Here is a 22,345-nt window from a genome sequence, read left to right as displayed (position 1 = left end):
AAAATGCATGATACGTGGAAAAGTCAAATTCATAACAATATTAAGCTCATTTTGTAATGGGCAGGCTTGTCACCTGGGACGGGGACACACTGTGGGCTGGGATTCAGTTTGCAGACACCATGGCATAGACGGCCTGGCCTCTGCACGGCTACCTCTTCTGCACTAACCAGGGGTCATTCAATGCAGAACATCCAGGCTGCAAACTGAGAGCCACAAATGGGTCTGAAACAATTTATGATATCCGGCCTCTTTCGACATGTATTAGCATATACCTGGTTTCTTTAACATACACTTTGTTTTTCCAAAACCACAAACAGAGTTGCTGGAATTTCATGTGGAAGTGCTTAAGGGGCTGAAAGTTAACACCTTTGTGATCCTCCCAGCCTCACAGTGGCTGTTAAACAAAAGCCTCTTTGTCCAGGCTTTCTTGAAATGTTTTCTTAACATGTTCCAAGTAGTTTTAGGCAGGGAACTAAAGTAAACAAGATGTTACCATGATAAAAACACTTGTGAAAACATTACAGAAAGCACTTAGTAGTTTCTTTCACATAAAACTCTTCACAGTTTCGAGAAGTAAAATTCACAGAAAAAAAAATTGTTTAGAGCAAATCAGCAATGAAATGTCTTCTCCTGTCTATAACCCTGGCCTTTTCCAAAGGGTCAAAGTTTCAGCTCTGGGCACTTTCTCCCAACATTTCTTTCCCTGCCGGCCATGCCCATTAGAGCACGTATAAAATTCATTTTGGCTTCAATAAGTAATATACATCTCACTAATATTCAAATAATTTTTTGTTTGGCATGGTGTTTTTTTTCCCCCAGGAGAAAAAAACAAAAAATGGAAACAACAACAAAATAACCACCAAAAATTTCTTTCAAATAGATACTAAGCAAGGATACAAATTACACTTTTATTAGATGTTATACAAGTGATCATCTAAAAGAAAATCTAGGGACAAGGGAATATTTCCCCCAAGCACTTAAGGGTACCTGGTATTTGAGCAACTAGGGTCTGCACCTGATTTTACATTCTAAGCGGGAAACAGGAAAATGTGGTTATGATTTAACTTCAAATTTACTCTCTACCTTGCCAAGTAGGAGTCCCTTTTTAAAAAGAAAAAGGGGAGAACTATAAATCCATGTTTTCACTGGTAAAGATTGTGTTCGACCTGGTTTGAAAGAAAAATACTGACCCCAGTGGCAGCAAGGGCGGCCGGGAGCCCCGCCCCCCGCCCGCCCCGCCCCGCCTCCGCCGGCCTGTTTTGTTTTTCTGTGTCTGCAGATGCCCAGCACGCAGGCTGCGCTGTCACCAGCCTTAGCAGCCAGCGCACCTGCTGGTGCAGTCACTCCTCACAAATACGACAGTCACATGGGAACTCATGGTTGATAGATTTTTCAAAATCAACACTAAAACTGTAACTTGTTTTGAGAAAAAACAGGGAAATAAGTGCATTCAACAGAGGGGTGTCTGCAGATTCTGATAAAGTGGCCTGGGAACCGGGGGCCGGTGGTGAGATGGGCAGCGTTATCTTGGAAATCCAGGCCCTGCGGTGGACCGCGCCTTGGGAATAAACACTGCAGAATGGTCACAGAAAGCGTCAAATCTCGGCTTTTTATTTACCAACAGTTACAATGCTGCTTTCTCAGGAGGGACAGAGAATATCATCTTTAGACCCGTGCGTCCCCAGGCCCCTCCCTTAACCCCTCTCTCAGTTCACAGTGGCATTTTATTGTCAGATGGGATTTTTGTCCTGAACCGCCGCTGATCCTGGCCTCTCTAGAAGTTACATGGTAGCACCCTAGCAACAGACCAGAAAACAGTTACCCATCAAAGTCACTTTCCCTCACATGGGACTCAGAAAGCGGGAGCCCAGCCCGCGGCAGCTGCTGGTGCAGGAAGTAACGGCAACACACGCACGGACACCCCAAACAGGAATAAACTGTGAATTCAAACGAAAATAACACTGGGCAGCAATGGCCAAGGAACTGCAAAAAGATTTCTCAGCTAAAAATGTGATGATACCAAAAATTTCACCCTGTGTCAGAGGTCAGCAATCTGGTCTCAGGGACACAGCCACCCTCACTCACGTGTGGTCCTACGGCTGCTGCTGCACCACATGGCGGGGGAGTCATGACAGAGACTCTCAGTTGCTGTCTGATCCTTACAGAGAACGCTGGCCATTCCCGCCCTGCGACCACATTCAGCCATGTGGGGTTCTTACCAGAAATGTATGATTAACAGTTACTAGGAAGAGGCTTTTCTGCCACTTCAAGGCTATGCATCGTCACAACCCCTTCCCTGGGTGTAGGTCAGACATGAGTGGATATTGTAAATGATCTCTCCTTAAAAAATACTTAATTAGGTAAGTAAGAAGAGAAGTACTAATATTCTTTAAAAGTGCCTAGTATGGGCCAGGTTCTTTCCATGACAGACGTCTAATTCTAACAGCCCTCAGAGGGCTTCCTGCTGCCATCTTCCCAAACTACAGGCGCTGACACCTAGGCCGGAGATGCTATGTAACCAGCACAAAGAACACAATCGCACTAACAGTAAGTGCTTGCACTACCCAATCGGCCTTTCTTCAAAGCTTCTTTATGTAAGGAGAAAGCATACAGTTAATCAAATGCACTGCTCGAGCCTTAAGTAGAAGGCATATAGTTAATAAAATCACTGCTTCCAAGCAGGTGGTACCATGCAGTTAAGAGCAAATGCTATGAAGCCAGAATGCCTGGGGCTGGATCTTGACACCCCCTGTTATTAGCTGTGTGACTTAAGGTCTACCTGTCGGCTGACAGTAATACTTCAATCGTATCACTGTAAGGTGTGTGTGAGGGTTAAGTGAGTTATAATATGTAAAGCACTTGGGATTGTGCCTGTTGCACAGTTCAGGGCTCTTTAATTATGAACTCTTGCCAGGGGAGTGTAAGATTAGGAGATCAGAATATACTAGTAGGTGAAGAAAACGTGTGAAGCAACATCTACATCCAGGTCAGAGCAAGGATGCCTGTTGTTGAGCAAGAGTGCCTGGGAGAGTCCAAGCGCCACGAGTACCAATTTGCTGAGGCCACAAGAAAACACAACGAAGAAAGGTAGAGCATGGACCAGAATGTGCCCAGGAAAGACGTGCTTTCAGTCTACGGATCTGGCAGTTTGAGAAGAACTGCCTGAAACATCACTCCCAGTGGCCATGGCTCCAGCACGCATCCTTGAGGAGGCACGCGTTTGTCTGAACCACAGCTGGTGGCTCAATCCGTTCACTGGGAAGAAAAGTTGGCTTCCTGACAGTCACCGCGCTCCCTCAGCCTGCACCGAGATGTGGGGAGAGGGATCTGCACAAGACTATTTTCCACTGCATCGGGCAGGAGACCGAAACCTCAAGACAACACTGAATTTCCAAGAGCGAACATCACGCTGTCGAAGAAAATTAAAATCCTGCATTTGTCATACGTGGCTGACCAGCAGGTCACTCAGGAAAGCACGAGAGAATGAACTGAGCTCTGAAGTTTTCCTCCCTGAGCACGTCCTCTCCCCGCGCTGGTTCACAACCCTCGCCGTTCCCTCTCCCCCGACCTGCAGTGCACCCTGCAGTGCGCGGGGTGGGCAGGGCTGGCTCTCACTGGGGCTGGCTCTCACTGGGACTGGCTCCGAGCAGTGAGTGCGCGGCTCACTCTGAGCCATGACATTCTCCCAGGACTTTTCCTGGGAAAGAGATGCCTCTGGGATTGATGAACCTGTGACCGTCCATCTGTCTTCTTCAGCCTGTTCCACTTGGAAAGAATGAAGGCAGCACAAAAGAAAACAGAGCTAAGAGACAAAGAACGGAAAAGGGGAATGACCTTGCTTAGGCATCTGGGCGCAGCCATCCTGGAAGCGGCTCTAAACCACTGGGCTTCCTAGTTACGGAGACCAATTATCACCTAGAATCTCCGGCCACTTCTTTGGCGTAAGCCAATTTAAGTTGAAGGTCTACAGCTTCCAACCGAAAGTCCTCTGACAAAAGTAAGTCAATACATAAGGACTAGAAAGTAAGCTAAAGCTGCAGGTTGGTGGTGGGCTTTCCAATTCCACTGAGCAAACATGAACTGAGCCCAGCATGTCCCACCTAAAACTACTGGATCTGACAGCAGGCTTCTTATACAAGAGCCAGACTTGGAGCACCGTGAGAAAAGGGTGGGTTTGTTTTTGCTTTTGTTTTTGTTTTTAAGGAATCAAGTCTAGTCCTCAATTCTAATGATCTTCTGATTCATTTCTTTAGTACTAGATGTGGTTTAAAATGGTGCTGTCTCCTCGTGGAGGTATCCTTTTGCATATACACATACATGTACATATGTGTGTGTGCATGTGCATCCCCTAATTGTCAGCTCACATAATAAATGACCTATGATTTGCAGATTAGGGTGGAAATACGTTTGGCTAATTAACAAAATGCTTTAAATGGGTCAAATTGGAAAACTACCCGTTTTCCTGTGACTTTAAAATTGAAACATGTCACCAAACATATTGACAGCAATTTTATAGTTCTGAAGACTTTATACAAATAAATCCTGGTTTTGGATGTTCACTGGTCTTTCTATAGATGAGTGAAATCAGCACCAAGATGGAACTTAAAAGTGGTTTCTAGAAAGACCTTTTCCTCTTAACACCTAAATAGGAATTGGCAAATGATCAGGAAATAACAATACAAAGATTCTATAATGGGTGATTCATAAGAGAACAAAGCCCAATAGCACTAACTTGAATCATAATAATTGCAAAGTGCTGTTGCTTAATTTAAAATAAAATATCACTGATCTTGACTTGACATTCACAAACAACTGTAGGCATCTCTTCCTAAAAATCTTTGAGTATCTCCATTTTCAATGAACACAGTGCTGTTAAAGTGAAATATTAAAGCTGGGAAGCGATGAAATAAACCCATAGATTTCAACTCATGAATCGAAACATGATATTCACCAAAATGTCTTGCAGGTGACATCACTAGCTCTACCTCTAAGGTGGCTTTAGTACTACATTTGTACCCAAGTCCATAAAGACAGATAGATTGTCCTAACAATATGAAGTCCGCACAGGAGCAGACAGACACCTCCACGTCAATTAGCCTGACTATTTCCTGAGGCACGAATGAGAGGGAAAAGCCCGAAGAGAAGACCCTCTCACTCTCCCTTTGTAACCATCATGCACCCAGATCTAGAGGAGTCACATCCGTGCATATATTTGATTATTCCGTGGTATAGAAATATATTAAACATACTGTATTAACTTTCAGTCTACATACCAATGACTCAACGATATCATCGATAGACTTACACGATGTCAATCATGTAGGGCAGGTAAGGGAAATACTAAGTTGCAGTGCAAAGCATTTCACTTCAGGTAGACACATCGATAACTTCCAGAGGTACTTGACATGTGTTACAGGTTCAAACAAGATAACCCAAATTTTAGTCATACTTCAATTGTAGAAACTAAAGCTACTGCACTCTCCACACAAAGACAAGGATGGGAACACAAGTCAACAGCAATACAGAAAGATAAGAATCAAGCTGTCAGCATTTCCTCAGCAGCCATTGTTTATGTTTATAAAGTCATTTGTATGGAAACACAGAAAAGGCCCAATCAACAAGCTGCCCTTGGCCAGTAACTGGCACCAAGTTTAGAAAAGTCGGCTAATGAGCAGTCATTGATCTGTCGTGTAGAGACATGAATAAAAGTGGAAACTAACTGCAAGATTAATATTGGGAGAACGTTTTGTTTTACTCACTTTCATTCTGTTAAAAAAAGGGGTGAACACAGGCTCTTACTAGTAAGTGCGTCACACGGCCCTGGGCGGGTGCACCCCGTGCTCTCGACGGGCAGGCCTCCCTCCACGTCGTAACCATTCCCGACGGTGGGCCCGACCTTGAGATGTCAGTCCCTCCCAAAGCAGTCGTGTGACACCCTCCAGCACACAGGCATTTGATGAGGAAAAGCATGGACGGGGAGGGGATGGCTACGAAAAGAAGCAAGCAACGTAGAACCATTCTTACTTTAGAAACGATGGGAAATCTTCGCACACTGCTTCACAGCCTGGCCACTTGCACACACCGTGTCCATAGAGCGGATGGCTATGGGGGTGCTCCTCGTGGGGCAAGCTGAAAGAAAACACACAGGGGCTCAGAGAAGGAGCCTGCTGCCAGGGACCACCCCGCCACGGAACCCACAGAGGCCCAAAGCCAACGGGAACGCCTCTGAGCGCCCTTTCCCCAGGAATTTCACTCATTAACTCTGCACTGTTACTTAAAAGCAAGAGTTAAATCCCCAAGTGCCAACGGTGCGATGTTAGAAACGTGCCACCGTGCAGGAAAAGTGTCTGACAGGCTTTGATTAGATACAAAGCTCTCTGCTCAGACTGCGAAGGATTCTTTAAGGAGCTAGAACTTATCTTTTAATCTGCACAATGAAATTGCAAAATCTGTACTTAATTTTGATTCTCTTACTGTTTTTTACCCAGATTATACATTTTTCTCTTCCCTTCCACCATAAATTACTTTACCATAATTCACACTATCTTTTCACAATTTTTATTCAAATAGTGCAATTAAATAATTGAGAATAAAATACTTCAGAAAGACAAACATATCCAAGTAATTAGCTTAAAAGAAAAAAAAAAGCTAATAATGGCAAGAAGATCATATCCCTGAAATTGCTGACCCAAGTGAGAGAAAACTTGGCAAGAACAAGAAAGCGGTAAGCCCCCAGTGGGGTTCCGATGGATCCGACGATCTGGCCCATGGACCAGTCATGGGACCCGGCCGCGTGCACTCGGGGAGGCATAGCTGTGCCCTTGCTGATGAACCACATTCTCAAGGATTTTCTCTCTTACGTTCTGCAGCTAGACTTCTTTCAGACAAAGTATTTTTACAGTTGTTTCCATAACCTTTTTCCATCAAATAGAAATATAAAACTAACACTGAAAGTTGTGTTTTGTGCACAAGCACATTCTCTTCAAGGAACGGGCTATTTTGCAACTTTTTCCACTGCCTCTTCCTGACTTTTAACTTCAAGCACAGGGAATTATCTCTCTCTCTCTCTCACACACACACACACACACACACACACACACAGTCACACACTCACATGCACGCACGCACTCCTGTGCACACACAGGAGTCTTGTATTTTATTTTATTATTTAAATTTTTTTTCTAGAGAGAGGAGAAGGGAGAGAAAGAGAAACATCAATGTGAGAACGCCGATTGGTTGCCTTCCTTACGTGCCCCGACCCGGGATCTAACCCAAAGCTTATGTGCCCCAGCGGGGAACCAAGCCCAAAGCCCTGTGGTACACGGGACGATGCGCCAACTCACGGAGCCACACGGGCCAGGTCATGAGTCTTGTATTTCATATCACCACTAGGATGTGTATTAATGTTTTATTGATTCACATTCATACAGCAGACACACACAAATGCCACTTGTCCCTTACTTGTAATTACTCCACAGTGAACATCAAAAATAAACACACTTATGCAGCTGTAAAAAAGAAGGATCTTTTACCCTTTGAGACAACATGGAGGGATCAGGAGAGTATTATGCTAAGCGAAATAAGCCAGTCAGAGAAAGATGAGAATCACGTGATCTCACATATATGTGGAATCTACTGAACAAAATAAACTGACTAAAAAAAGAGATCCAGAGACATAGAAGCATGGAACAGACTGACGAATTTCAGCGGGAAGAACTTACATGCAGATATGCATTGCCCATGAACAGACAATAGTGTGGTGAAGGCCTGAGGAGGAGGTGGGATCAGGGTAGACGGGGTCAATGGGAAAAAAGGGGAACATCTGTAATACTTTCAACAATAAAGATAAACTTTTTAAAAACCATGAATATGAAACACACACATACACAGAATGACACCTTAACGAAGATCAATAGATCTCCCTATGGCTTTTGAATGATTTTGCTGGAAATCTAATATGATTTGAAAATAATAATAAGCTATTTTGCCTTCAAATAGAAAATAAACCTGGAAACAACAACAACACTCCCAACCCTGTACAAAGCTAACTTATGAGAGCACTGAGGGTGTCCCTTACAGAGACAAGAATAGCACAGTAAGCTAAGATGGCCAGAGCGAGATTTATGAAAAAGCCACTGGACTGAAGGAAAGAACTGCTATTATCCATGTTCTCCTTCATATTTTTTTAAAGGAGTAAATAGATGCAACCATTTTAGATGACGGATACTAATAAAACTTATGATAATCACTTTATCATCTATGTACGCAAGTTGTTATGGTGTACAACTTATACAATGCTGTATATCAATTATATCTCAATAAAACTAGAAAAGTAGGTGACACAACATAGAATTTAAAGAAATTGACAATATTTGAAATTAAAGAATCCTTCTAACTACTAGAATTCTTGAAAGGAAATCATTTAAAAAAATGTTATTACAAATAGCTTAAAAAGAAAAGAAAAATCTTAACCATAATAACTTTTTTCCTTACCAATTTTATTAAGATTATTAAGGTATTTTCATAATGTTAACAGTTAATATATGTTAATTGCAGAAAACTTGGAAAATGTTGAAAATAAAAAAATTATACTTATACACATATATATTTTTGACAAATTAAAGCATGAAGTTTATATCATTCTTTTCTAGCCAATGTAATTTTGTAAATAAGTCCTCATGGTATCAGCCAGTCTTCAAGTACCTTACTTACTGATGTGTAAAGACTCTAGTCGCATGCCAAAATTTATCTAACCTTCTTCTGCTTTGGACATTGAGATTCCTTTCCTGTTTCCTTAATTTATGAATAATGTCAGAAATAAATTTTACCAGGCTAAACATCCAAGTATATAACTGATTTTTACCAGAAGATACATTCAGAGAAACGGGATCACTCAGTTAACAAGTGCGAAGTTTTAAAATTTACTATGAATATTCTGTCAAGCTGCTCTTGAGAAATGCTACATGCCAACTCCATTCCTAGCCATTACACATATTTTTGTGTGATTCTTTAAACTGGAAACCTGAAACCTCAACTAGAGTAAGGATATAAAATTAATATCAATACAGGCATACCTCGAGATATTGTGGGTTCGGTTCCAGATGACTGCAATAAAGCGAATATGGCAATAAAGTGAGTCACGCATTATTTTGGTTTCCCAGTGTATATATAAAAAGTTATGTTTACACTACTCTATGGTCTATTAAGTATGCAATCGCATTATGTCTAAAAAACCAATGCACTTACCTTAATTAAAAATACTTTCATGCTAAAATCTGCTACCCACTATCTGAGCCTTCAAGGAGTGATCACCTCTGTGGCAGGGCTCCACAAACCTTCACATTGTAAGACAACTCCAACAAAGGAGTATCTACGAAGTGCAACAAAATGAGGGATTCATGTAGCTAAACACCGCAAATGCTGATGCTAATGTGCTTTCTGGGTTCAGCTGAGTTTTCTGAAAATAATCTGATGAAAGAGAATGCTACCCATTCGGTAGAGGAGCTTATGGCTACAAGAAGATGTGCATCATCTCACGTGGTGCTTGCGCTCTCCCCATGCCTGGGTTTTGCTTAACGTATCTGTGGAGGCGCCATGGCTTGAATAAAAGCTGCTGTGCACTAAGAATTTATTTTTCGTTCAACCTGGTCAGGAAGAACAGATGACAACTGACTGAGGCCTCGGAGGGACAACCAGTGACCCCTGAAGTCCAGAGAGAGTCAACTCCTCACACGCAGAGTCCCACACTCAGAGTCCGCTTAAAAAATATGCCTCTGCATTAAGACTATGTTCTTATTATGAAAAGATTATCTGCTCTTATTTTTTTTTTATCTGCTCTTATTTTTTTTTATCTGCTCTTATTTTTTTTTTTTAAGTTCATATGACACTGCAGGCTCCCGACGGAGCACACGCCTCTCCCCAGCCCAGCAGCCGCCCGCATGGCCTGCTCATGCACCCTAGTCTACCAAGTGGAGGAAACACTCACACTACTGTCACTTGCTTCTCCCTGTTAATATACCACTGGATACTTTTAAATACATAATTGTCTGAAATGAAGTGCTCGGCTTTGGAAACAAGAGGAACAGGCTGGCAGGGGACCTGGCAGAAAGTCTGGAGAAAGATTCTGTAATAACTGCCACCCTCGGGGCGGGGCTGGGAGGCAGGTGGTCATTTTTGGTTTCCGGTGAAGTTGTTATCTTGTGTGCTGCAGGAATTGTTTGCTGTGCAACGGTAACTTCTCATATATAAACACACGCCCACGAGAAGAGTCAGTGCTCTGCCCTCGGCCCCTGGGCCCCTGGCCCCTCCTGTCTGAAGCCCCGTCAGCCCACCAGCCGGACTGAGTCCGTCTCAGGAGAGTGGGACTAACACTCAAGTTCGGAGTGCCTTTGGGGACTTGCCGGAAAGGACAAGGAGGGAACTTCAAAAACAAGGGAAAGAAGGTTTTCACCCTGAACTGATTAGGAGATTTATAGAATGAAACATGGTGGGAAAATGACCACGTGGGATCCAATGGTCAAATAACTCCTGTGAGCCAATCACATAACTAAACGGTTCAAGGACCACTCTCGGGGGAGGGGGCGGCTTTGCAGCTGCCTGGGCCAGGGACAAGTAAAGACGTCCCGGCTCTGAAGGAATGAAACTTGTTGGCCCCAAGTTAAACTTCTTAAAATTGAGATTCAGTTGCTTAGTAAAGTGTCTCTCACTGTCAACTCCTGGGCTGAAAATTCCTAGGGACAAGGGTTGGGTCTAATTCATCTCCACACGCTCAGAACCTCCCACAGCACACAGGCCAGGAAGTGTTAGATGGACTCATGAATGGACAGACAGGACATAATGACATCATTCTACTTAATTTCTATACACTGAGCTGTGCATCCTCGTTTTTTGGAAGGTAGAGACCTGTGTTAGTATCATTCATGCTATTAAAGGTAATGACCAGAATGACGCCCATGTATTGGAGAAAAGAGCATTCTGGCACTTTCGATTGATTTTTGTGAATATATCAAATACAAATAGTATGCAATCAGAAAAACCAGCTGATTTAACACTGTCTTGATAATCCTTGACATGTAAAAATTAAGGATGATTTTAGCAAAATAATAGTGATAGCATTTCAGATTAGAAAGAGCCGGCTTGCCAAGGAAAGGGTGATTACACATAAATATGTAACAACAATTCCTGGTGTTACACAATAGTAAATACAGTATGTTGTCATGTCATTTCCTATGACATTTACTTAAGAATTGTTTCTAGACATAGAAGCACGGAACAGACGGACGAATCTCAGAGGGAATGTGGGGGTGTGGAGGGGGTGATTAACCTGGGAACTTATATGCATATAAGTAATGACTCATGGACACAGACAATGTAGTGGTGAAGGCCTAGGGGACGGGTGTGGGGTCAAGGGGTCAAGGGGGGAGGAACACAAACAAAGGAAACATCTGTAATAAAGATAAATTTAACAATAAAGATAAACTTCAAAAGACTAATTTTTTATTTATTCTTTTCATATCAAAGTATATCAGCCAGAGACTTAACCTCAACACTGACTTTAGCCTTTGAGAGGATTTTATGTAACACAAAGGTTCCTCAATGATGACTATCCACTACTGCCTTCCGAAGTTCACCAATTCACCAAAACGCAGACCTACAACCACTGAATTCACCTGCTAAAACCAAGAACAGCTCACTTTCAGTCTTAAGTCTTCAGTGGTCCTTCCACCATTAGTCCTGTGAGCTCATTTTCTCTGAGGCAACTGTGAGTATCATCATTGATGGAGATAAAAAGAACAGACACCTTGCTAAACCCCAAGGCATTTCCCACTAATTCAAATGCCAGCTCTCCTTCCACAGGCACAGGGCTCTCTGTGCCCTGCCCCGGGCTCTCCCTACTTGTTTTTTCTTTTCCAAATTCACCCATCTCCCTCCTCTCTCATTTCTGATACATCTGTAACAAAAGGCTACATCTGTTCCCATGTGGATTTAAAGCTTCTCTTCCCGACCCCAAGAAAAAATAACCCAGATCATAAACTGTATTTTATTTCACTGGCATGCTGTCTGATAAATTAAGTTACAGAAAACTGCCGGCCCTTCTGCACTCACTCACAATTGTGGAGTACCTTTTCTTTCCTACTCTCGGTTTCTCAGACTCGCCTGTTCTGGACATTTCATATAAATGAAATCACACAGGACGTGGCCTTCTGCATTTGGCTTCTTTCTCCTAGCATAATGGTCTGAAGGTTGACGGACACTGTGCAGTGCGTGTCAGCCCTCCGTTTCCTTTGCATGGCTCAATACTATTCCTCTGATGTACATGTTCTGTTTATCCACTCATCAACTGGCAAACACCTGGGCTGTTTCCCCATTCTGGCTACTGTGATTAGTGCCAATGTGACAGGGCATGCTAGTCTGGGTAGGTTTTAAATCTCTGGGCTACATATCGAAGAGTAGGGTGTTGTCATGTGCTGATGCGAGTTAACATCTTAAGGAACTGCCAGACTCTTTTCCAAAGCAGCTGCACCGTCTGAGGGCTCCAGTTTCTCCAGATCTAGCCAACACTGGCTGTGTGGCTCTCTCAGCCACCCCAGTGCATGTAAAGGGGTAGCTTTTTGTACTTTTGATTTATATTTCCTTAGTGATTAATAGTGTTGACATCTTTTTATTATTATCCACCCAAGAATATGTAATATGTTTACTGATTTTAGAGAGGAAGTGAGGGGGGAGGGGAGGAGAGGGAGAGAGGGAGGGGTGGGGGAGAGGGAGGGGAAGGGGGAGGGCACCTACCAGTTGCCTCCTGTACACACCCCAACCCGGGATCAAACCCAAAACCCAAAACTCAGAAATGGAGCCACAAGGATGATGCTCCAACCACCTGGGCCCCAGCCACGGCGGACGCTGGCAGACATCTGTTACTGGCCCTCTTGACCACGTGTCTACCTTCTTCAGAGAAATATTTCTTCATTCCGCTGCCCATGTTAAATATTGGGTTTCTGTCTCTTTTCTGTTGAGTTGCAAAAGTTCTGTTTTATTTTTTCCCTATGTTCTCTTCTAACAGCTCTAGCTCTCACATTTAGGTCTATGACACATTTTGAATTAATTTCTGTACATGGTGAGAGGAAGGGGCCCAACTTCATTCTTCTGTATATTGTGCCACCACTGTTTGATAAAAATGTAACTCTATGCGCCAAATAAATTATCAGCTTTTTAAAAACCAACTGAACATAAATATAATATCTGTAGTACTTTTGTACTTCATTTTTGCTTATTTATTCTTCCCTAATATACTGCTTTTGTTCTCAAAAGAATTTATACTTACATTATAACGTAACTTGTAAAGTTTCATTAAATTATAAAATAACTTTTAAAGTTTGATGGGGCAGAAATATATATTTAATTTAATAAAAATAAAAACTTAGTACAACCACTTTTTGAAGGACAAGTGTGAGGCATGCTTCCCTGCCCTGCCAGCCTGGGCGGGCATGAGCACCTTCTCCTCCTCCTCCTCCTCCCAGCTCCAGGCAGGAGTGGGCGTGGCCTCGCCTTCCACACCAGGCAGGAGTGGGCGTGGCCTCGCCTTCCACACCAGCACTCTCAGGGAGCTCAGGGATAAAGGCCTCCTTTGTCAGGACTGCAGCCCTAACCACCAGAAACCTGGCCAGTCATTTAAACTGCCTGCCCTCCATTTCTGCGTTTGAAAACGGAAGGGAATCCCAGTGGGAACACTTCCATGAATCTTCTACCAGGAATATGCAGACGGACGGGCAGAGGACACAGGACTATCTTCTTACTGACAAGATGAGTAGGGAGGAGGTGCTTCATGACTACGGTTAAGAAGAAAGAGTGAGGTCTGTCTCCTCCAGCGGCAGTGACAGAGGGGGCTCCCCTGCTGCCCACAGGCCGTTTCCTTCTAAACCGGGGCTGGGAACCTTCTTCCTGCCCAGGGCCAGTTAGATATTTATAACATCACTCCTGGGCCATGCAAAATTATTAACTTAAAAATTAGCCTGCTCTATTTGGTCAAACATTTAATGAACTTACCCCTAATGCCTTGGCAGGGCCAGACCAAATGACTTTGTGGGCCTATATGGCCCACAAGTACAACGGATCCCATGCCCCCTCCTTGGAATTCGACGCAGTGTGCTTCCCTCCCTTCCTTGCCGTCGGGCCTTTCCAGCCGCCAACGAAAGGGACACGCTGACCGAGACAAGGCACCGGCTAACAGGGCCGGCGCCGCCACTACCGCGGGCCTCGCTGTGCCTCAGGTCTCCTCTCCCTGCCCGACTCTCAATTCCTCCGTCTCATGTCCATGTGCACATGCTCCCTATGCCCATCCCATGACACTGTCAGCCACAGATCCTCCTCTCGCAGGCCCGTCGTGGCCTAGGACTTGGGTTGCATGGCAAGGGCTGCTCATTCCCAACCTAACACGAAGCCGCTGCAGGCACCGCCGGTCCCCGAGGGGTGTTCTCCTGACACCGTGTCAGGACGTCCACTAATAAAGACTGTGACCATAACGGTGTCCATGGAAACCACCACTACTTTTAAACTTTCCCCTTTGTTTGGTAGATTCTTTAACTTACACGAAAATGATTCCCGTTTCTCTATTCACTTTCTACTTAACATTTCCCTGCCTTCTCCTGTGCTACGATACCCTACTCTCAATGATATTTTCAGTATCATACCAGGGATTGCTTAGGTCTGAATATGGGAGCATGAATTTGACTTCTAGTGACAAAGTGATACTAAAACAATAATCAGACCTCAGGTTTTTTAATCCTCACTGGAGGACATGATTTTATTGATTTTTAGAGAGAAAGGACTGGGGGAGGGAGGGAAGGGAGGGAAAGGGAGAGGGAAAGGGAGGGGGGCTGAGAGAGAGAGAGAGAGAGAGAGAGAGAGAGAGAGAGAGGAACTGCAACCTGGGTATGTGCCCTGACCAGGAAGGAAAACCGCGCCCTCTTGGTGTACGGGACGACACTCCCACCAACTGAGCCTTGCAACCAGGGCCAGATTTCAGATTTTTATACTAAATTTTCAAGAGCTAACTGATATCAATAGGTCAACTTGAATGACACCAAACCAGGTGAGTGGGCTTTGGAACTTGAGCACGGGCGGCCGCATAAAGGTCAGGGCAGGTTCACAATAGCCAAGTGACCGCTCAGACGCTGATTTCTGCGCTGAGCCATTCCTCTGGTAGCTTCCACACCATCGCTGCCTCCCCCAGAGCAGCTGCAAGTCAAGTCCCAGTGTCGGGTAGGAACTAAGAGGCACCGGTGTCTTCACAGCGGGCTGCAGACCTAGGGACAGGTCTCCCGCTTCCTACAACAGCGCGGTGCTCGTGGGGACGGAGCGGTAACCAGCAGCAGCGGCGTCCTGGCAGCCTCGTGAAATGACGTTCTCCTTTAACCTTCACCGAAAACACCTGGAGATGCCGTAGCTTATTTCTCACATTCTGCCTTAGCTTTTGCTTTTCATTCACTATGGAAATGTGCTATTCTGCGTGTTTATCCGTTTTCCTAAAGTAAGTTGGCAACTGGTTTCATAATCTGCACAGACAGGGCTGTGTATCAGAGCCTGTTAAAGGCGGGGCCCGGAGGGACGGCGATGGGTCCCCTGCACAGGCACATCCATGCCGCCCAGCGTTCACTCCCAGCACGGAGTCCTTCACTCTCCCTCCCCAAACACTCGTCTCCATTTCTGCTGCTTTCAAATCATGTTTAATTAAAGGGTTTCACATTCCCTCATGATATGATATTCATGAGTAAAACTTGCGATGGAGTGACTGTGAATTAGTCTATTAAGTGCCAGATTTGTGCTTTTAACCGATGATAGAGATTATTGTTATATTATCTGCTCTCAAAATTGTGCCATGAGATGTGGGGGCTACCTTAACTAACTTTACATTTGAAATAAAAGCTATTAACCATCTATGCTCAGGGATTTCCCCCCTCAAATTACAAGTGGGATAAGTACAGGGTCATCTTTCTGCAGCATCTTGACTGTGGCCACTGAAGCCAGATATGCTGGGAGAAGCCGGGAGGAGCTGGGAGAGACTGGGAGACGCTGGCTGAAGGTGGAGAAGCTGGTTTCATGCCCATGTTTACTAAAAGAAATGCAACTGGTAAATCAGATTTGTGATTTCGCAGAGGTAACCTTTTTGAAATCTATTGAAGTTGTCAATTTTCAGAAAGATATTAAGTAAAAAATATTAATAGGCAAATCCAGATACGGCAAAAACTGAACATGGCAAGAGAATGACTCAAAGTTCACTGTCTGGGCCTTAAAAGTTCATAATTGTGTTCAAGGATAAGGATATTGCTTCATACATTTTTTTCTTGGATATGAATCACCTAGAGATCTTTTGCCCTGCGGATTCTGACTCAGGAGTTGGGGGGTGGAGACGGGGAGTCCCCTGGCTCCGGCGTGATGAAGATGGGGCCCACCGGGACCGCAGCATGAGTGCTGTGGGTCTAAGTGTCTGCCCTAAAAATTACTGCAGTTAAAGAAACACTCCCGAGGTGCCCTCTTTATTAACTGTGGGCTGAAGAACAAGTTGAAGATGAAGAAATATGGAAAGTGCTGGTATTGAGCAACTTCACCCAGAGTAGCTCCAGACTCATAAAAAATGCTGCTCTGAGTTATTAATGAATTAAATGCAAGGCTGCTTTAAAAATATATTACAAAGCAGGTAAGACTCAAGGAAGTTAGCACAGAGAGGAGGTCATTTCCTACTTCTGCTTAACAAACACCCATCTCACATGATCACAGATCTGAGTGACACTGCTCAGGAGTAGCCTGGCCGCCGCTGTTCAATCAGTGGGTTTGTCAACTCTAACTCCAGGTCCCAAACTCTAGGTGTGCAATGTGATCCTCTGACCTGGAGTGGTGCCCTGAGCCTGGAAGGAGAATGTGTGTGAAGAGTAGGGTCTTGGCAACTTTTTAGGAAGGTGAGGGACAGATCTGGGCTTTTAGGAAAGCAGCGTATATCATGAATGCAGGGTCCCGATGCAATGAGCATAGTTCCATATTTGGTCAAGGCCCGTCTCAGCAAGAAGAGGGCATCCTGCCCAAACGTCCCAGGATGTGACACGCACACACAGTGGGAGTCCACACGAGGCTGGGTGAACACAGGGTTTCTAAAGACCGGAAGGTTTATTTAAATTGATCTTGGACATCGATCGGACCCTTGGGCCTCAGAGGGAAGGCAGGGGAGGGTGGGAGTAAGGGCGAGAGATCAACCAAAGGACTTATATGCAAGCATATAGGCCTAACCAATGGACACGGACAACAGGGGGGTGAGGGCATGAGTGGGGGATAGGGGGTAACGTGGGGATAAGGACAAATGTGTAATATCTCAATCAATAAAAAAATAAAAGATTAAAAAAAATAAAAACAATAAAAATAAATTGATCTTGGACAAAAATGTATGTATTATCTCCAACCTCAACCCGAGTTCACAAATATCGCTTCTTAGGACAATGTTTATTTCATCTAAATTGAAAAGTAAGTCAGTTTTAAGAAAATAATATAAATAATAATGTAAGAACATATGGCAACTTCCTAACAATGGGACACATTCAAATTACTAAAGCTCATGGAGTATTCCTCAGGGCGACCGAGGGGACAGCTGGGTGACTGACCCCGGCCAGTCCCAGCAGACCCTTCCAGCTGAACTCCCAGGGGGAAGGCGGAGCCTCAGGGTCGTCCGAATGTACGGGGCAAAGACCCACAAAGGCCCCAACAGGAGCGGTGTCCCTGCTCGCGGCCTGGAGCTTACCCCCCGGCAGGAGCCCGTGTGTGGGTGCGGCGGTGACCGGTGCTGGCCGCGGCGCCGATGGTGAGAACCTCAGGGGGGGCCAGGACAGGTGCTAAGTTTGGCAAGTTATTTCCTTCACCATCCACATCACCCACCTGCCCCATCTCCCTTTTCAGCTACTGGGTGAAACATGCCGTCCTGATTTCCCGACGCCAGGTCCGGGCGGAAGCACAGGGCAGGGCAAGAGGCTGTGAAAGGCGCGCCGCCGGCCTCTCCGGGCGGTGCGGGAGGAGGAGTCTGGCCGCTGGGCTCTGAAATCCCTCCATGCCCGCCGTGGGGCCTGGCCTCCCCGGAGCGGGTCCGAGTGTCCGGGCCGGCTGCGTGGTGGCCGGCGGCGGGCCGAGGGGTGGGGGCCGGGCGGCGACCGACCACGGGGGAGGTCATGGAGCGGAAGGCCTCACTGCCTGGCTCTTTCCTCCCTTCCCTCGTGGTCGGCTCCCCGCTTGCCCGCGCTGGGGCTGGGGGTCCATGCGGCCCTTGGGGCCCGGCCGGGGGGACCGGGGCCTGCGTGGGCCGGCCACCGGGCCCCATGGGGGGGGGGGCGTTGGCTCCCCGGCCCACGGCGGGAGCCCAGCGCAGGCTGCCACCCGCCCGCTGCCCCCCGGACCGGGCCCAGTGCAGCAGCGGCGGCGGCGGAGTGGGGCGCGTGCCCTAGCTCGGGGAGGCCGCCATGCTGCGGTGCACCGACCCCATGGCCGGGCCTGCTCCGAGCGGATGCTGCTCCTCTGGAGCTGGGCCACTCCACCGGCCGCACCCCGTTTGCTGGGCCGGTGCCGCCCAGACGCGCTGGAGTCCCGGTCTGCCCGCAGGCCAGCTGCGGGTGCTGTGCAGAGGGCCATCCTGCCTTGTGGCGAGTTCGAGCGGCAGCAGCAGGAGCCGGACAAGGACTGCGCCCTCCATCTTGCCTTGGGTCCTCCATTTTGGGACGGTGCCATGTGCTTCCTCAGGGGAAGAAGCCGCTGCTAGCCACACCCAGGATTTGTCTGGACTGACCAATAATAATCAAGGGAAGTGCACGCCATCACTATGACCACATCCTGTACCGACTCACGCCTGGCCAATCGGCGGGGCCCACAGTCCCCTCTCCTGCCCTCACTCCACCCCCCTTTAAAACCCCCTGTCCCATCAGGCCTCTCTCTCTCGGCCACTGGAGCTTACCGTTGCATCGGTGAGTGTGGCAGGGGAGCCAAACCTAGGTTTGAAATAAATGACTCTTTGCTTTTGCATCGGACTGACTGGCTCCCTGGAGGTCTTGGGAACTTTGAAATCTGGGCACAACAGCTGTATGGTGCATTCCAGTCAGTCCATCGCAACACCGACCGCAGGGATGACAAGGGCAGGACGCCTGCTTGCACGGTGCTGAGTGAAGGGGTAAACAAAGGCAGAGACCAAGAGGAGGCAGAGGGCCAGCTTCTGTTTCCAACGATCAGGGCTGCCCTGAGTTTGTGAGGTGAACGCTGACAGCATCAATCCCGGGATCTTGTTAGGAAAACAGAATGCTTTCCAAAGAGTGGCCGTGAGCGACTGTGTCAATACGGAAAAGGGACCACTAATCCACAACTTACTGACACCCTTTGGCAGCATTCTCATCGTGTCACTGCAAGCGTATCTGCCCTGGTGAGTCACCGGGCCCACGTGGGACCTGGCCCAGGTGTCCCAGGCACCCACAGCACCCAGGAAACCAGAGAGCACAGATCAAAGTTCCAGCACTCCCCTCAGGGCTCCGGATGTCAGCACAGCCACAGCCAGAGCCGGGGGTCAGGGAACTGCGTGAGGGCCACCCGGAAGGCAAACAGCAAGAGCCAAGAACAAGTGAGCTCAGACACAAACGGGCGCAGAAGCACGCGGCACATGCATCTATGTTTCCTTCAAGGTACCCCCACTTTATGCAGCTGCTTTAGCTTTTCCGTAGCACAGAGTGCTTCATTAATAACCACCTGAGTTACCCTCCTCTCCCTTTAGTTCAGCAGGTTCACATAAACACCTCATTTGTGAGAAGCATGGAGTTGGGCTCCTAGAACACGGTCTCTACACCGGGATTCGTAAGAATACTGAAATGGACGTATGCGTGTGTTAAAGTGATCTTAGACCTTATATGAGCACACACGTGTATGTGTGCATACTTCTCATCCCCCAGGCCTCTAATTTTTATAACGCAGGTAAAATAGCGGACATGTGCATAATGAAGTAAAAAGCACACTTAGGGGTGCATTTTCAAGATGTTTAATCGTGACGGGGTGACTCAACACTGGAAAGGCCCTGGGCACAGACGGTGACTACGCCCTCTCCTCTCCTCTCCAGCTGCAGGGAGAGGACTGAACAGACGGCTGGTACATGAGATGTAACATTTTATCTGTCCTTCGCCGTCAGCAGGAGCTCACCTGCTACAAGAGGCACAATGAGGCCAGGCAGATGATAGAAGCATAGAAAGCATCTTTAAGCAAAAAACAAAAAATAAATTAGAAAGACGAGATTATTGCACATGGTTTAAAGGCCAGTATTAGGAATTTTTAAAGAAATTTTATTCCATAAAATAGTTTTTGTTGGATCATCATCTTAATTTTTTTTCTCTTTGAATATTTTGGCACTGGAGCACAGGTTGTCCTAAATCAGTGGTTCTCGACCTTCCTAATGCCGCGACCCTTCAATACAGTTCCTCATGTTGTGGGGACCCCCAACCATAAAATTATTTTCGTTGCTACTTCATAACTGCAATTTTGCTACTGTTATGAATCGTAATGTAAATATCTGATATGCAGGATGTATTTTCATTGTTACAAATTGAACATAATTAAAGCATAGTGATTAATCACAAAAGAATATGTAATTATATATTCAATATGTGTTTTCCGATGGTCTTAGGCGACCCCTGTGAAAGGGCCATTTGACCCCCAAAGGGGTCGTGACCCACAGGTTGAGAACCACTGTCCTAAATGATAGCAAATAAGTTATCCTGGTCACTTCTGTCGCTTCGACTGGTGGGAAGGGAGGAATGCCACCGCGGAAGCATAGCAGTTGGGATGTTCTCCAAGTATGGTCCCTGGGAACTTGTCAGAGATGCAAATTCTCGGGCCCCACCCCAACTTGCTGAGTGAGAAACACTACAACTGGAGTCAGGACCTGTCCTCCAGCCAGGCCCACAGGCGGCGCTGAGGCAGCGACAGGTGAGAATTAACTCTGACCAGAAACTCACATTTCCTCTCTTGTTTGGAGCATGTGAAAGTATCGAGGAAGGCTCCCAGGACTCTGACAGCTTAGGGGGCCAAAGGTTAACAAGGGCTTCTCCATCTTCTGAACCGTTCGCCTAGTCCAGTGGCCGGCAAACTGCGGCTCGCGAGCCACATGCGGCTCTTTGGCCCCTTGAGTGTGGCTCTTCCACAAAATACCGACTTCTGCACGTGGGCCACGAAGTTTCAATCATACTGTACATGCGCGCCCACACGTGGTATTTTGCGGAAGAGCCACACTCAAGGGGCCAAAGAGCCGCATGTGGCTCACGAGCCGCAGTTTGCCGACCACTGGCCTAGTCTCTGTGACGGAATTCAGCACCAACTGCCCAAGGACCAGCTGGACTAGACAGCCGGGATGCAGCAAGCGACAAGAGACACGAAGCCCCCCTTCAGTTACAACATCTCACCTGATGCACACGTGGGGAGGAAATACGTACTCTACAATATTCCACTAGTGCTCATTTTAAACAAATTATCGACTTTTGCATATACTCCTGGCTCTGAATGTATTACATTATGTTGCAAGAGTCTGTTTCCATGTCTGTGTCTCTGACTGGACTGTGAACTTCTACAGGGGAAGAACTACATTGTAGCGATCTTTTAATTCCCAGAAGGTACAAGTTAGTATATAATAAATGCTCAAAAATGTGGTTTGAAAGAATAAATGACTAACAATTTTTATTGAGCACCTACTATATGCTAGAGACTATAATGTGTATTAATTTATTTAATCTTCACAGTTAATCTATGAAGCAAGGCCTGGCATCATACCCATTTCACAGATGGAAAATAGAGGCACAGCAAGATGAAGTAAAATAAGTGAACAGCCTGTGTTGGAACGCAGGCGGTCCAGCTTCAGAGTCTACCTCATCATAATTCCTAGAAACACAGCCGTCCCGCCCCCACCCCACATGAGGTACAGGCCGTGACTGAGCAAAACACGCTACCCGTTTGCCCTGCCTGCTGTGTCCGCTGCCTGGAGGGTTCTCCCCTCACTTCCTCACAGCAGCTCAAGATTCACTTCCTCAGAAGTCCTTGCCAGACCAACCCATTTACCCAAATGTAACCTTGGCCCACTACTCCCCCTTCCCCACTTTATTTTTTCCAGAACTTGATTCTGTCTGTCTTTTTACTATGTAATTACTCATTTGTTCTTTATCTCTTCCGCCAGCTCATGGCTGGGTCCTCTGGAGCCTGGGACACATGGGACGTGGTTGGGGCCTGGTGCGTGGTGTGGACTGAATGGACGTACCGCCCAGGGACTGCCGCCCTGCTTCGGAACGCTTTCTGGTTGAAC

At 46.3% G+C, this 22,345-nt stretch overlaps 1 protein-coding gene across 3 annotated transcripts in view; it reads right to left on the bottom strand.

The window, feature by feature from the left end:
* Positions 1–22,345, bottom strand: part of FOXP1 (forkhead box P1) — a 554,371-nt gene that overhangs the window by 41,966 nt on the left and 490,060 nt on the right. For all 3 annotated transcript variants that reach the window (XM_081106428.1, XM_081106427.1, XM_081106429.1), the window contains one exon: positions 6,025–6,129. In XM_081106428.1, coding sequence (XP_080962554.1) covers positions 6,025–6,129 — 105 coding nt within the window. The remainder of the gene's footprint in view (positions 1–6,024; positions 6,130–22,345) is intronic.

This window comes from Myotis nattereri (genome assembly GCF_964212035.1).
Source record: "Myotis nattereri genome assembly, chromosome: 14".
NCBI lineage: Eukaryota > Metazoa > Chordata > Mammalia > Chiroptera > Vespertilionidae > Myotis > Myotis nattereri.
Note: the sequence above shows the minus strand (reverse complement) of the source record. Positions and strands in the feature narration are given on the sequence as shown.